At 45.7% G+C, this 12941-nt stretch overlaps 1 protein-coding gene across 1 annotated transcript in view; it reads left to right on the top strand.

Annotated features, from left to right (window-relative positions):
- The window catches only part of stpg2 (sperm tail PG-rich repeat containing 2), a 104985-nt gene that overhangs the window by 45196 nt on the left and 46848 nt on the right, over positions 1–12941 (top strand). Inside the window, exons 5-6 of the mRNA XM_033030237.1 lie at positions 4490–4605; positions 8906–9014. Of these exons, the coding sequence (XP_032886128.1) occupies positions 4490–4605; positions 8906–9014 (225 nt within the window). The remainder of the gene's footprint in view (positions 1–4489; positions 4606–8905; positions 9015–12941) is intronic.

Genomic DNA, 12941 nt, shown 5'->3' with positions numbered 1-12941 from the left:
GAATAAGGCTGTAACGTAACAAAATGTGGAAAAAGTGAAGGGGTCTGAATACTTTCTGAATGTACTGTAATAATGGGAAAAATATTATTGAGTCATAGTCGTACTTCCTGGAAACAGGCTCTTCAGCTCAACTTGCCCATGCCGACCAATATGCCCCATCTACACTAGTTGCATCTGCCCACGTTTGACCCATAACCCTCTAAATCTTTCCTATTCATGTACCTGTTTAAATGCTTTTTATACGTTGTTATAATACCTGCCTCAACTAACTCCTCTGGCAGCTCGTTCCATATACCTACCATCTTTAGCCTCTTCAAAACATTGCCAAAGATTTGTAGCTATTAAATTTTTCATTCCACAAAAGATTTATGGAAATAAGCAGTAAGTATTTACAAAATATGACCTTGTTCTGACCTTAAATTCAAGTCTTGCAGTTTTAATAATTCATGCAGATGACAAAGAATAATCATTAAATTATGAGGAAAGATTACACATATTGTATTCCCTGAAAATTAAAAATCTTGCAGGTGATTTCATTGAAATGTTCAAGATATATGTGAAAACTGATGGCATACCAAGAAAATGATATTTTATAGAATATTTATATTTATGTGTTATTTATTTTATTTTATTGTCACGTGTCCTGAGGTACAGTGAATAGCTATTTGTTGCGTGCTATCCAGTCAGCAGCAGTCAGACGTCCTGATGCAGCTTTATAGGACTTTAGTTATAGGCCACATTTGGAGTATTGTGTGCAGTTCTGGTCACCCCATTATAGGAAGAATTATGAGGCTTTGGAGAGAGTGCAGAGGAGGTTTAGCAGAATGATGCCTGGATAAGCGGGGATTAGCTAAAAGAAGAGGTTGGACAAACCTGGATTGTTTTCACTGGAGCCTCAGAAGCTGAGAGCAGACCTGATGGAAGTATATAAAATTAAATAGGAAATTAAAATATATATGAGAGACATAGATTGGGTAGACAATTGGAATGTTTTCCCCAGGGTGGAAATGTCAAAGACTAGAGGGCATAACTTTAATGGAGAGGGGCAAAGTTTAATGGAGATGTGCGGGGCAAGTTTTTTTTACACTGGGGATGGCGGGTGCCTGGAACACGTTGTCAGGGATGGTGGTGAAGGCAGATACAAAGTGGTGATGCGGCTTTTATATTGACATATGGATATGCAAGTAATGAAGGAATATGGATCACATGCAGGCAGAGGAATCAGTTTAACCTGGCATCTTGTTCGGCATTGATTTGTGGGCTGTAGGTCCTGTGCTGTACTGTTTTATGTTCTAGGTCCTGGACTACTGTGGTAAATAGACCTGCAGTCCAGTTGAGTGTGAGAGAGATACAGCGTGGATAAAGGCCCTTCAGCCCACCGAGAGCACCCGTTCTCACTAGTTCTATGTTATCTCACTTTATCATCCATTCCCTACACGCTTGGGGCTATTTTACAGAGGCCATTTAACCTACAAGCCTGTGCATCTTGGGAATGTGGGAGGAAACCGGTGTGCCCGGAGGAAACTCATGCGGGCACAGGGAGAATGTGCAAACTCCGTGCAGACACGCCTCCGTTCAGGGTTGAAACCAGGTCTCTGGCGCTGTGAGACAGCAGCTCTATCAGATTTGCTGCAGTACCACCCAGTATATTTAGCATTAAATTATCCTTTCCAGAAAATGAGTGCTGTTTATTTTTTTTGGATTGACTGATTTTGTATTTTGTGCAATTTTAGAATATAAAAGGACGTACCTTTAGAAAGGGGATGAGAAGGAATTTCCTTAGTCAGAGGGTGGTGAATCTGTGGAATTCATTGTCACAGACGGCTGTGTAGACCAAGTCAATGGATATTGTTAAGGTGGAGATTGACAGATTCTTGATTAGTACGGGTGTCAGGGGTTATGGGGGAAGGCAGGAGAATGGGGTTGAGAGGGAAAGATAGATCAGCCATAATTGAATAGCGGAGTGGACTTGAAGGGCCGAATGGTTTAATTCTGCTCCTGAACTTATGAACTTATTCCTTTAGTGGAGTGTGTTCAGAAAGCTCATTTAAAAGGTTGTTGAGAAGTCGGTTCCTTTGTGGACCTGAATGGATCGGTCTTGATGTATTGGTTTCATTTCAATCTGTCGCATGTTTTATCCTTGGAGAAATACCCTGCGTGAAAACAGTCCATTAACAGACAAATTAAAGCTTGCAAGTACTTTAATTCTACATCTTATTTTATATTTATTTCTGGGCTGGGTTATTTGACAAGGGCCAAACCACCTTCCCCATCCATTTAGATGTCAGACTGAGCGAACGTCAATAATTCTTTCCGAAATTATATATCAGCATTCGCCCAGAGCCTAGCAGGGTCTAGTTGGGGTTGTTCACCAATTAAACTATATTTTATCGGCTAAGTGAGTAATCATTGTCCTGCATGACTTGAAGTGGCACTTTGAGGTAAAAAGTAATTTGTTGACTTAAGGTTTGGAGCACAGCATTAATTATTTCATGGCATATTTGTTTTTTTCTAACATGCTTTTAATCCAGTGATAAATGTGGTATTCTTACCTGGGAAACGGGAAGGTTGCTAAAGTAACAGTCAATTTGTATTATTTGTAAATCAGTTTCTGGTACAAAAATCAATAATCTGAGCAAATGACGGAGGGGCTGTAAAATATGCTTGCAATTAAACTAGTCACGCTTAAAAATGCCTTCCTTCCAAGGAATAGACTTTACGTTAGAGACGTTATCCTACACACACTTAGAACAATTTACAATTAACAGACCCCAATTAACCCACAAACTTGTATGTCTTTGGAGTATGGGTGGAAATGGGAGAAAATCCAAGCGTTTCACAGGGAGAATGTAGAAACTCCATACAGACAGCACTTGTCTTCAGGATTGAACCTGGGTCTCTGGCGCTGTAAGGCAGCTAATCTACTGCTGGCCCACTGTGTCGCTCAAATCTAATGAGTTGTCAGTCTATTGTGTTGGTAAGTGAATTGAAGTGGGAAAAGGTTGTTACTGAGGCTGGAGTTGATTTGCGTCATAACCAATCTCTTGAAGTATTTCATCACAGGGTTTGTGATTGCCAACATCAGTAGACCTTGCTCTTCTTGAGAACCAGCTTGTTCTCAATAGAACACATGCCCAATAGTCTTTGAAAGAAAGGGGAGCAATGGCAAAATTCCCTCAACGAGTGACCCTGGAGCTCCATGTCATAGTCAAGTGCCAAATTCTCAGTTGGATTTGGTTTTGTTGATTAGTACGGGTGTCAGGGGTTATGGGGAGAAAGCAGGAAAATGGGGTTGAAATGGAAAGATAGATCAGCCGTGATTGAATGTCATAGTAGAATTGGTGGGCCGAATGGCCTAATTCTGCTCCTACAAATTATGAACTTATGATTCTTTAGGGGTGTCCAGGTATTCAAGAATAATCTGCAGGATGTTTCAGGAAAGATTTAATAAGAACCCGAGGGGCATCTTTTTTACACAAATGGTGTGAGGTGTAAGGAATGAAGTGCTGGATTTAAGGCTGGGACTATCACAACATTTAAAACATTTGCTTTACTCTTTACCTTGCAGAAGAAATTGGCACAACGGTAGAATTGTAGCCAGAGACCCAGGTTCGATCCTGACTACAGGTGCTGTCTGTACGAATTTGTATGTTCTCCCAGTGACCACGTGGGTTTTCTCTGGGTGCTCTGGATTCCTCCCACACTCCAAACATGTACAGGTTAATTGGCTTTGGTAAGTTGTGACATTGTCCCTAGTGTGTGTAGGTTGGTGTATGGGGTGATCGCTGGTCAGCGTGGACTCGGTGGGCCGAAGGGCATGCTTCCACGCTATCTCTAACGTCTAAAGTTTAAAGAAAGATTTAGACAGGTGCATGGATAGGAAAGATTTAGAGGGATATGGGCCACACGCAGGCAGGTGGGACTAATGTAGATGTGACATGTTGGTCGGCGTGGGAAAGTTGGGCCGAAGGGCCTGTTTCTACGCTCTATGAATCTGTGGAATTCTCTGCCTCAGAAGGCAGTGGAGGCCAATTTTCTGGAGGCTTTCAAGAGAGAGTTAGATAGATCTCTTAAAGATAGCGGAGTGACGTTATATGGGGAGAAGGCAGGAACGGGGTACTGATTGTGGATGATCAGCCATGACCACAGTGAATGGCGGTGCTGGCTCGAAGGGCCGAATGGCCTACTCCTGCCCCTATTGTCTATTGACTCCTGGAGAAATCCCATAAAAGATGCAGTTAACAGGACCATGCACCAATATTGATGCTTTGCGCAAGGCAAGCTCGCAAACACCAGTGTGATAACAATCAGATGTTCCCAGGTAATGACTTTGACTGCGTGATAAACATTTATACCAGCCTTTTAAGACACTTAACCTTGGGTTCATGAACTTCCTTTAGAAATAAGAAAATGAGTTGCGTTAAACCAGCATTTGCAGTTCCTTGTTTCTTCAAATTTTTTAATACAATGTGTTTTGATTTGTTTCCAGATTGAGTCCTATCCAACTCGGCAATACAAAGGTGTGCATTTCGGAAACAGGACATCAAAGCGTATTGATTTTAAAATCCCCTTGGGACCTGGACCTGCAACATATGATGTCCAGAAGTCAGTATAGTTTTAGTCCTGTACTTATTAAATACTTTGAGTCCTGTATCGTGGTTTACTATTTGCAGGATATTTATAACAATTATAATGTATATATTTTAAATTCCTCTTAACTGGAGTTGAATCAATCAAACTTCATTTCCATTTTAATAATATTCTGCAGCTCCTAAATCATTCAGGCTTAAAATGGGCGCTTGCTTTGGTCAAAAGGAAATATGAATCACTAATTTGTAATTAATGTCAATTTCAGATTTGGAAGTTGCTTTGTCTTAATCCATCCTTTACTCTGAGCAGAAACAGCCTTGCATACAGTTAGAGTTGCTGCCTTACAGCGCCAGAGACCCGGGTTCCTTCCTGACTATGAGTGCTGTCTGTACGGAGTTTGTACGTTCTCCCTGTGACTGCGGAGGTTTTCTGCGTGTAGATTTGTAGGTTTATTGGCTTCAGTAAATTGTAAATTGTCCCTAGTGTGTCGGATAGTGCTAGTGTACGGGGTGATTGCTGGTTATCATGGACCCAGTTGGCTGAAGGGCCTGTGCCGCCTGTAGAGTTCTACAATAACAGCATTCCTGAGTGATAGCATGTACTGGTATTTAAGATAGGTCATCAAATAATGTCATAGTCATACAGCACAAGGTGGCACAGTGGCTCAGCTGATAGCGCTGCTGCCTCACAGTGCCAGAGACCTGGGTTCGAATCTGACTATGAGTGCTGTCTCTATGGAATTTGCACCTTTTCCTTCTAACCTCGTAGGTTTCCTCTGGGTGCTCCGGTTTTATAGACGATAGGTGCAGGAGGAGGCCATTCGGCCCTTCGAGCCAGCACTGCCATTCAATGTGATCATGGCTGATCATCCCCAATCAGTACCCGGTTCCTGCTTTCTCCCCATATCCTCTGACTCCGCTATCTTTAAGAGCCCTATCTAGCTCCTCGGTTTCTCCTCTAGCTCCTCCTAATTTCCTCGGGTTTGTAGGTTAATTGGCCCTCTGTAAATTTCCACTAGCGTGTAGGGAGTGGATGAGGAAGTAGGATAATGTGGAACTAATGTGAACGGGTGATCGATGGTCGGCATGGGCTTGGTGGGCTGAAGGTCTCTTTAAACTAAGCACGGAAAAAGGGCTTTTGGCCCAACTCATCCATGCCGACCACATGCCCCATCTATACATAACTAAAACTCTGATCTTGTTATCTTCCGGTTTGGCGGTTTTTCTATTTGCGCAAAAACGGTTCACAACAGCGCTACGATTATTCGCCAGTTCACTCACCGTTCTCCTGTGCTGCGCATGCGCCAAGTTTCGTTCCGATCGGTTAAATGTTCTAAAAATTAGCGTGGTTTAAAAATCTTAAAAACCGTGCGTGCACAGATCGATCTCTTCTCCTGCCAGTCGGTGCCGCGCGGATTAGCCTCTTCCCCGTCACTCCCCGGGACGGTCCGCCCCTTCCTGCGCCATCGCGTCTATACAGGAGCTGAGGATGGCCTGCGGGGGTTTCCAATCGGACTTTCGGAGGGACCCGAAGCAGCCCAGCCCAGCCCCGCCCCAAGCAGCAGCCCCGCCCCAAGCAGCCGCCCAGCCCCAAGCAGCAGCCCCGCCCGAAGTAGCAGCCCCGCCCCAAGCAGCAGCCCCGCCCCAAGCAGGAGCCCGGCCCCAAGCAGGAGCCCGGCCCCAAGCAGGAGCCCGGCCCCAAGCAGCAGCCCCGCCCCAAGCAGCAGCCCCGCCCCAAGCAGCAGCCCCGCCCCAAGCAGGAGCCCGGCCCCAAGCAGGAGCCCGGCCCCAAGCAGGAGCCCAGCCCCAAGCAGCCGCCCAGCCCCAAGCAGGAGCTCAGCCCCAAGCAGGAGCCCAGAGTCGGAGACCCGACCCAGCCCAGCCCAGAGTCGGAGACCCAGCCCAGCCCAGAGTCGGAGACCCAGCTCAGCCCGGAGTGCGAGATGTCGCCGATGTCGCCAAACGGAAAGCAGAGACTCTGATCCCGGCGGAGGAGAATGACCAGCGCCCGCTGTGAGTCCCCCATCGCCCCGCCAATTCCAGCCACTACCCCTCTGGTCCCCCTCGCTGGCTCCTCCCCCATCATCCGTGATGCCCCCCTCTCCCCCATGGCTCTTTCCCTGTCTTTTCACCGAGCTCACTCCACCCCCCCCCCCCTACACCTCCCTGTCCACACACACCCTTCCTCCCCTCCCACCCCATACCTCTCCCACCCCCCCTGCTTTGGTTCTGGAACCCTTAGCATTACAGAAGGTGCAAGAAAAGGTGAAATCAGGGTTGAGAGTTGACACTTTTCATGAGGGCTTGGAAAGGACTTTATCTAGCATAGTCATAGAGCCGTACAGCACGGAAACAGGGTCTTTGGCCCAACTGCCACACGCTAACCAAGATGTTGCATCTGCTCTTTAGCCCATGTCCCTCTAAACGTTAATGTAATAAAAATGAACTGCAGATGCTGGTTTATACCAAAGATAGACACAAAATCCTGGAGTAACACAAGTCTGCAGATGGGTCCTGACCTGAAACATCACCTATCAATGTTCTCCAGCGGTGCTGCCTAACCCGTTGAGTTACTCCAGCACTTTGTGTCCATCCCTCTGAACCTTTCCTATCAATGTACCCGTCAGAAGGTCTTTTAAACAACTGGGAGTAAGGTGGGAGGTAGAGCTTAAGTTTATTCAAAGTAGAGTTTGACAGATTTCTGGATATTAAGAGTATTCAGGGACTTGGGAACATGCAGGAAAATGGTGTTGAGTTGCAAGATCAGTTATGATCTTGATGAATTACAGGCCAACTCAAAAGACCGAACAAAAAAAAAAGGCACAAATTGCTTGAGTAACTCAGAGGCCAGGAAACATCTTTGGAGAACACGGAGAAACAATGTTTCAGGTCAGGACCCCCATTCTTCTTTTTGTAAACCAGCATCTGCAGTTCCTTGTTTCACTAAAAGACCGAACAGCCTATTCCTGCTCCTGTTACTTATGTTCTCAAAGAAAAAAATTAAGTTAAAAGGCAGTTTCATGTAGAGGTTTGATAGACTGAGTGAAAGGTACAGCATAGAAACAGCCCTTTGGCCCACTGAGTCCACGCCGATCATCGATCTCCTGTTCACACTAGTTCTATGTTATCTCACTTTCTCATCCACTCCCTATGCACTAGGGTCAATTTATAGAGGACCAATTAATCTACAAACCTCCACGGCTTTGGGATGTGGGAGGAAACCGGAGCACCTGGAGGAAACCCACGCAGTCACAGAGAGAACGTGCAAACACCCACAGTCAACCACAGCATCCATAGTCAGGATCGAAACTGGGTCTATGGCGTTGTAAGGCAGCAACTCTACTGCTGCGCCACTGTGCCGTTCCTATCATAGAGATGTTTTAATTAATGCAGAGAAAACCAAAGGCCATATCTGTATGATGTTCACCCACAAATTCAATAGGAAATTCTGCAAAAATGTTTTTACTCTGGCGAGTATGTGGAATTTATTCTGATTTGGGAATAATTGAAGTGAAAAGAATTTCAAGCAAGTATAAGAAATTCAAAAGGGATAGAAATAAATAGAAAGTTGGATGAGAACCAGAGGACAAAGGTTTAAGGTGAGAGGGGAAAGATTTCATGGGAACTTGAGAGGCAACTCAGGATGGTGGATGTATGGAACGACCGGGCAAATGGTGAGCAAAAACCTTAGAGGGATATGGGCCGAGCATGGGTTGATGGGTCTCGCTCTGATGGGATATTCAGGATGATATGGACGGATTGGGACGAAGGGTCTGTTAATGTGCTGTATGAGTCTAACAGTAAAACGGTGTGAGAAGGCTCATTTTGATTATGGACGTTGCCTTTTATGTGATGTACAGTATATTGTGTCCAATTCTATGTAATACAGGTCCACCACCAAATTTCTGGCACCCTTGGCTCCAGAGCCTTTCTGGATTAACCATTTTTCAGGACCAACAGAGGCCACGGCATCCGAGACGAGTCCAACGGTACTGGAACGGTCCGCCTTGGTCGCTGAGGAGTTGGGAGACCGGCCCACGAAGTCGGCCACGGAGGTCGGTTATGGGAGTCCCGGCCGCAGGGGGCAAATTCCACCCGCCAATCGGCCGCGGAGCTCTCAATGAGGTCAGAATCGGCCGCCTCATCCGGCCTAGGCCCCAAATTTAACGGGGTTCAAATGCACTCTTGTGAATTTGCCAGGATTAAAGAGGTGCCGGACCACCAGTTGCCAGAGGATCGGTGGTGGACCTGTTTATTGAATGAGATGTGACAATCCAGACCCACAAGCTAAGTATCTCTCCTGTTCTGTGCTTCAGGGAGAGTACCCTTAATTACGAAAACCTTAATATGAAGAATATTGATCAAAAACGAGAGTCTTATGTGCCCCGATATATTGATGCGGTTGTACAAGACGTGGAAAAGAAGGTAAAATAAAATTATTGACAAATTGGGCTATCTGCAGGCCCCCAAACAGTAGCTTGGATATAGGGTGCAAGTTGCATCAGGAGTTAAAATTGGCATGTAATAAAAGTAATTATGGTAAAGGTGGTTATGGGAGATTTCAATATGCAGGTAGACTGGGAAAATCAGGTTGGTACTGGACCCCAAGAAAGGGAGTTTGTGGAGTACCTCCGAGATGGATTCTTAGAGCAGCTTGTATTGGAGTCTACCAGGGAGAAGGCAATTCTGAATTTAGAGTTGTGCAATGAGCCGGATTTGATAAGGGAACTCAAGGTAAAGGAACCATTAGGAGGTAGTAACCATAATATCAAGACAAGTCAATTTTATTTCTATAGCACATTTAAATACAACTCTCGTTGACCAAAATGCTTTACATCAGTGCAGGTACTAATGTGCTACAAACAGTGGTACATAGATCTAACAATACATACATACATACATATAGCGCTCCTTCAGAGGATCTCAAGAAACGCTTGTGAGTAGAAAAAAGTAAGTCTAGACTTAAAAGAGTTGATGGAGGGGGACAGTTCTGATGGGAAGAGGGATGCTGTTCCATAGTCTAGGTGCTGCAACCACAAAAGCGTGGTCGCCCCTGAACTTATGCCTGGACTGCGGTATGGTCAGTAACCCCAAGTCGGCCGACCTGAGGGACCTGGAGGTGGAATGGTGGGTTAGCAGATTTGTGATGTAGGTGGGGGCAAGCCCGTTAAGGGCTTTGTATACATAAAGGAAGAGCTTGAAATTGATTCTGAACCGCACTGCGAGCCAGTGGAGAGAGGCCAGAATGAGGGTGATGTGGTCCCTTTTTCAGGTTTTATAAGTTTTAATCTGCAATTTGAGAGGGAGAAGGTAAAATTGGAAGTGTCAGTATTGTAGTTGAACAAAGGAGACTATGGAGGCATGAGGGAGAAGCTGGCTAAAGTTGACTGGAAAGGGATCCTAGCAGGGATGATGCTGGAACAGAAATGGTAGGTTTTTCTAGGAATAATCCAGGTGTTGGATCATTTCATTCCAAAGAGGAAGAAAGATTCTAAGGGGGAGTAAGAGGTGACCGCGGCTGACAAGGGAAGTCAAGGACAGTATAAAAATAAAAGAGAAGACGTATAACCTAGCAAAGATGAGCGGGAAGCCAGAGAATTGGGAAACTTTTAAAGATTAACAGAAGGTAACTAAAAAGGCAATACAGGGAGAAAAGATGAAGTACGAAGGTAAACTAGCCAAGAATATAAAGGATAGAAAAATCTTCTTTATGTATGTGAAGAGGAAAAAAATTAGTTAAGTCAAATGTGGGTCCCTTGAAGACAGAAACAAGTGAATTTATTTTGGGGAACAAGGAAATTGTAGACAAGTTGAACAGGTACTTTGTTTGCGTTTTACTTAGTGAACCAATCTCCCAGATGTACTAGGGGACATAGGACCTAGGGTGATGGAGGAACTGAAGGAAATTCACATTAGTCAGGAAATGGTGTTGGGTAGACTGATGGGACTGAAGGCTGATAAATCCCCAGGGCCTGATGGTCTGTATCCCAGGTTACTCAAGGAGGTAGCTCTGGAAATTGTGGACGCGTTGGTCCACCTTCTAATGTTCCAATGTTCTATAGATTCTGGATCAGTTCCTGTGGATTGGAGGGTAGCAAATGTTATTCCACTTTTCAAGAAAGGAGGGAGAGAGAAAGCAGGGATTATAGACCAGTTAGCCTGGCATCGGTGGTGGGGAAGCTGCTGGTCGATTATTAAACACATAATAATGTTTAGCATTTGGATAGCAGTAGCAGGAACAGCAAATCAGCATGGATTTACGAAAGGGAAATCATGCTTGACTAATTTTCTGGAATTTTTTGAGGATGTAACAAGTAAAATGGACAAGGGAGAGCCAGTGGATGTTGTGTACCTGGACTTTCAGAAAGCCTTTGATAAGGTCCCACACAGGAGATTAGTGGGCAAAATTAGAGCACATGGTATTGGGGGTAGGGTGCTGACATGGATAGAAAATTGGTTGGCAGACATGAAACAAAGAGTAGGGATTAACGGGTCCCTTTCAGAATGGCAGGCAGTGAGTAGTGGGGTGCCGCAAGGCTCGGTGCTGGGACTGCAGCTATTTACAATATACATTAATGATTTAGATGAAAGAATTAATAGTAACATTAGCAAATTTGCAGATGACACAAAGCTGGGTGGCAGTGTGAACTGTGAAGAGGATGCTATGAGGGTGAAGTTGGGTGAGTTGGAAGATGCATGGCAGATGCACTATAATGTGGACAAATTTTGATTTTGATTTGATTCAATTTATTGTGATTGTCTTCAAGTAAGAGCCAACGAAATGGTATTTCCCATACAGCCATACGAACAAAAAAAAACAACAGAACACAATAGTCCACAACACAAACATCCCCACTGTGGCACCAAAGTTCCCCACTGACAGAGAAGGGACTAAAGTCCAGTCCACCTCCTCGCTGATGTTCCCCGATTTTCACCCGTGGTCGTGGCCTCCCGAGCCCACCGCAGTCATCGCTACGGGCGGCCCGATGCTCAGGCCCTCTCGCCCGGAACGATGGAACCCCGACGTCGGGCGGAAGTACATCCTCAGCAGCCTGGACCTCTGAATCGGCCACCTCCCAACGGAGTCTGCGGCTCCAGAAGTCCATAGGCCGAGCTGGGCGGAGATTCAACGCTGGCGGGCCCCGTCAAAGGGTCCCAGGACTCCACAATGTTGGTCAGCATCTCCCGCATTGGGAGCTCTGCGAACCACAGCTCCGCGATGTCGATGCAGCAAGCCCAAAACTCCGGAGCCTCAAATGGCGATCCTAGGTGAGACATCGCCCGCTCCGGGATGTATTGAGCGCTGTGCCGCCGCAGCTGAAGCTCTGGACCGGTCCTAGCAGGAAAGGCCACGCCAATCCAGTTGGTAGGCCGCGAGGAGGGGGGCGAGGGCGCGACTCAGATTATAGTCGCGTCCTCGCCAGGAAGTGACTGAAGGGCGGTTTCCCCCCCCCTCACCCTACCCCCCTCCCCCACAAATAATATATTAAAAAAAAACATACTTTAAACATACTAAAAATAAAAAACAATAAAAAGACAAAGACTGCAGGCGGAGGCAGCCATCAACAGCGCCACATAATAGATGTGAGGTTATTTTCTTTGGTGGCAAGAACAGGAAGGCAGATTACTATCTGAATGGTGTCAGGTTAGGAACAGGGGAAGTACAACGAGACCTAGGTGTCCTTGTACATCAGTCACTGAAAGTAAGCATGCAGGCACAGCAGGCAGTGAAGAAAGCTAATGGCATGTTGGCCTTCATAATGAGAGGAGTTGAGTGTAGGAGCAAAGAGGTCCTTCTACAGCTGTACAGGGCCCTGGTGAGACCGCACCTGGAGTATTGTGTGCAGCTTTGGTCTCCTAATTTGAGGAAGGACAGTCTTGCTATTGTGGGAGTGCAGCATAGGTTCACGAGGTTAATTGCCAGGATGGTGGGACTGTCATTTAATGAAAGAATAGAGCGACTGGGCTTGTATTCACAAGAATTTAGAAAGATGAGAGGGGATCTTATAGAAAAATATAAAATTATTAAGGGATTGGACACGCTAGATGCAGGAAACATGTTCCCGATGTTGGGGGAGTCCAGACCCAGGGGCCACAGTTTAAGAATAAGGTGTAGGCCATTTAGAACTGAGATGAGGAAAAAGATTTTCATCCAGGGAGTTGTGAATTTGTGGAATTCTCTGCCTCAGAAGGCAGTAGAGGCCGGTTGACTGGATTCATTCATGAGAGAGTTAGATAGAGCTCTTGTGGCCAGCGGAATCAAGGATATAAGGGGAAGGCAGGAACGGGTTACCTATTTTTGGATGATCCGCCATGATCACATTGAATGGCGGTGTTGGCTGGAAGGGCCGA

Source organism: Amblyraja radiata, chromosome 1 (genome assembly GCF_010909765.2).
Source record: "Amblyraja radiata isolate CabotCenter1 chromosome 1, sAmbRad1.1.pri, whole genome shotgun sequence".
Classification (NCBI taxonomy): domain Eukaryota; kingdom Metazoa; phylum Chordata; class Chondrichthyes; order Rajiformes; family Rajidae; genus Amblyraja; species Amblyraja radiata.
Note: the sequence above shows the minus strand (reverse complement) of the source record. Positions and strands in the feature narration are given on the sequence as shown.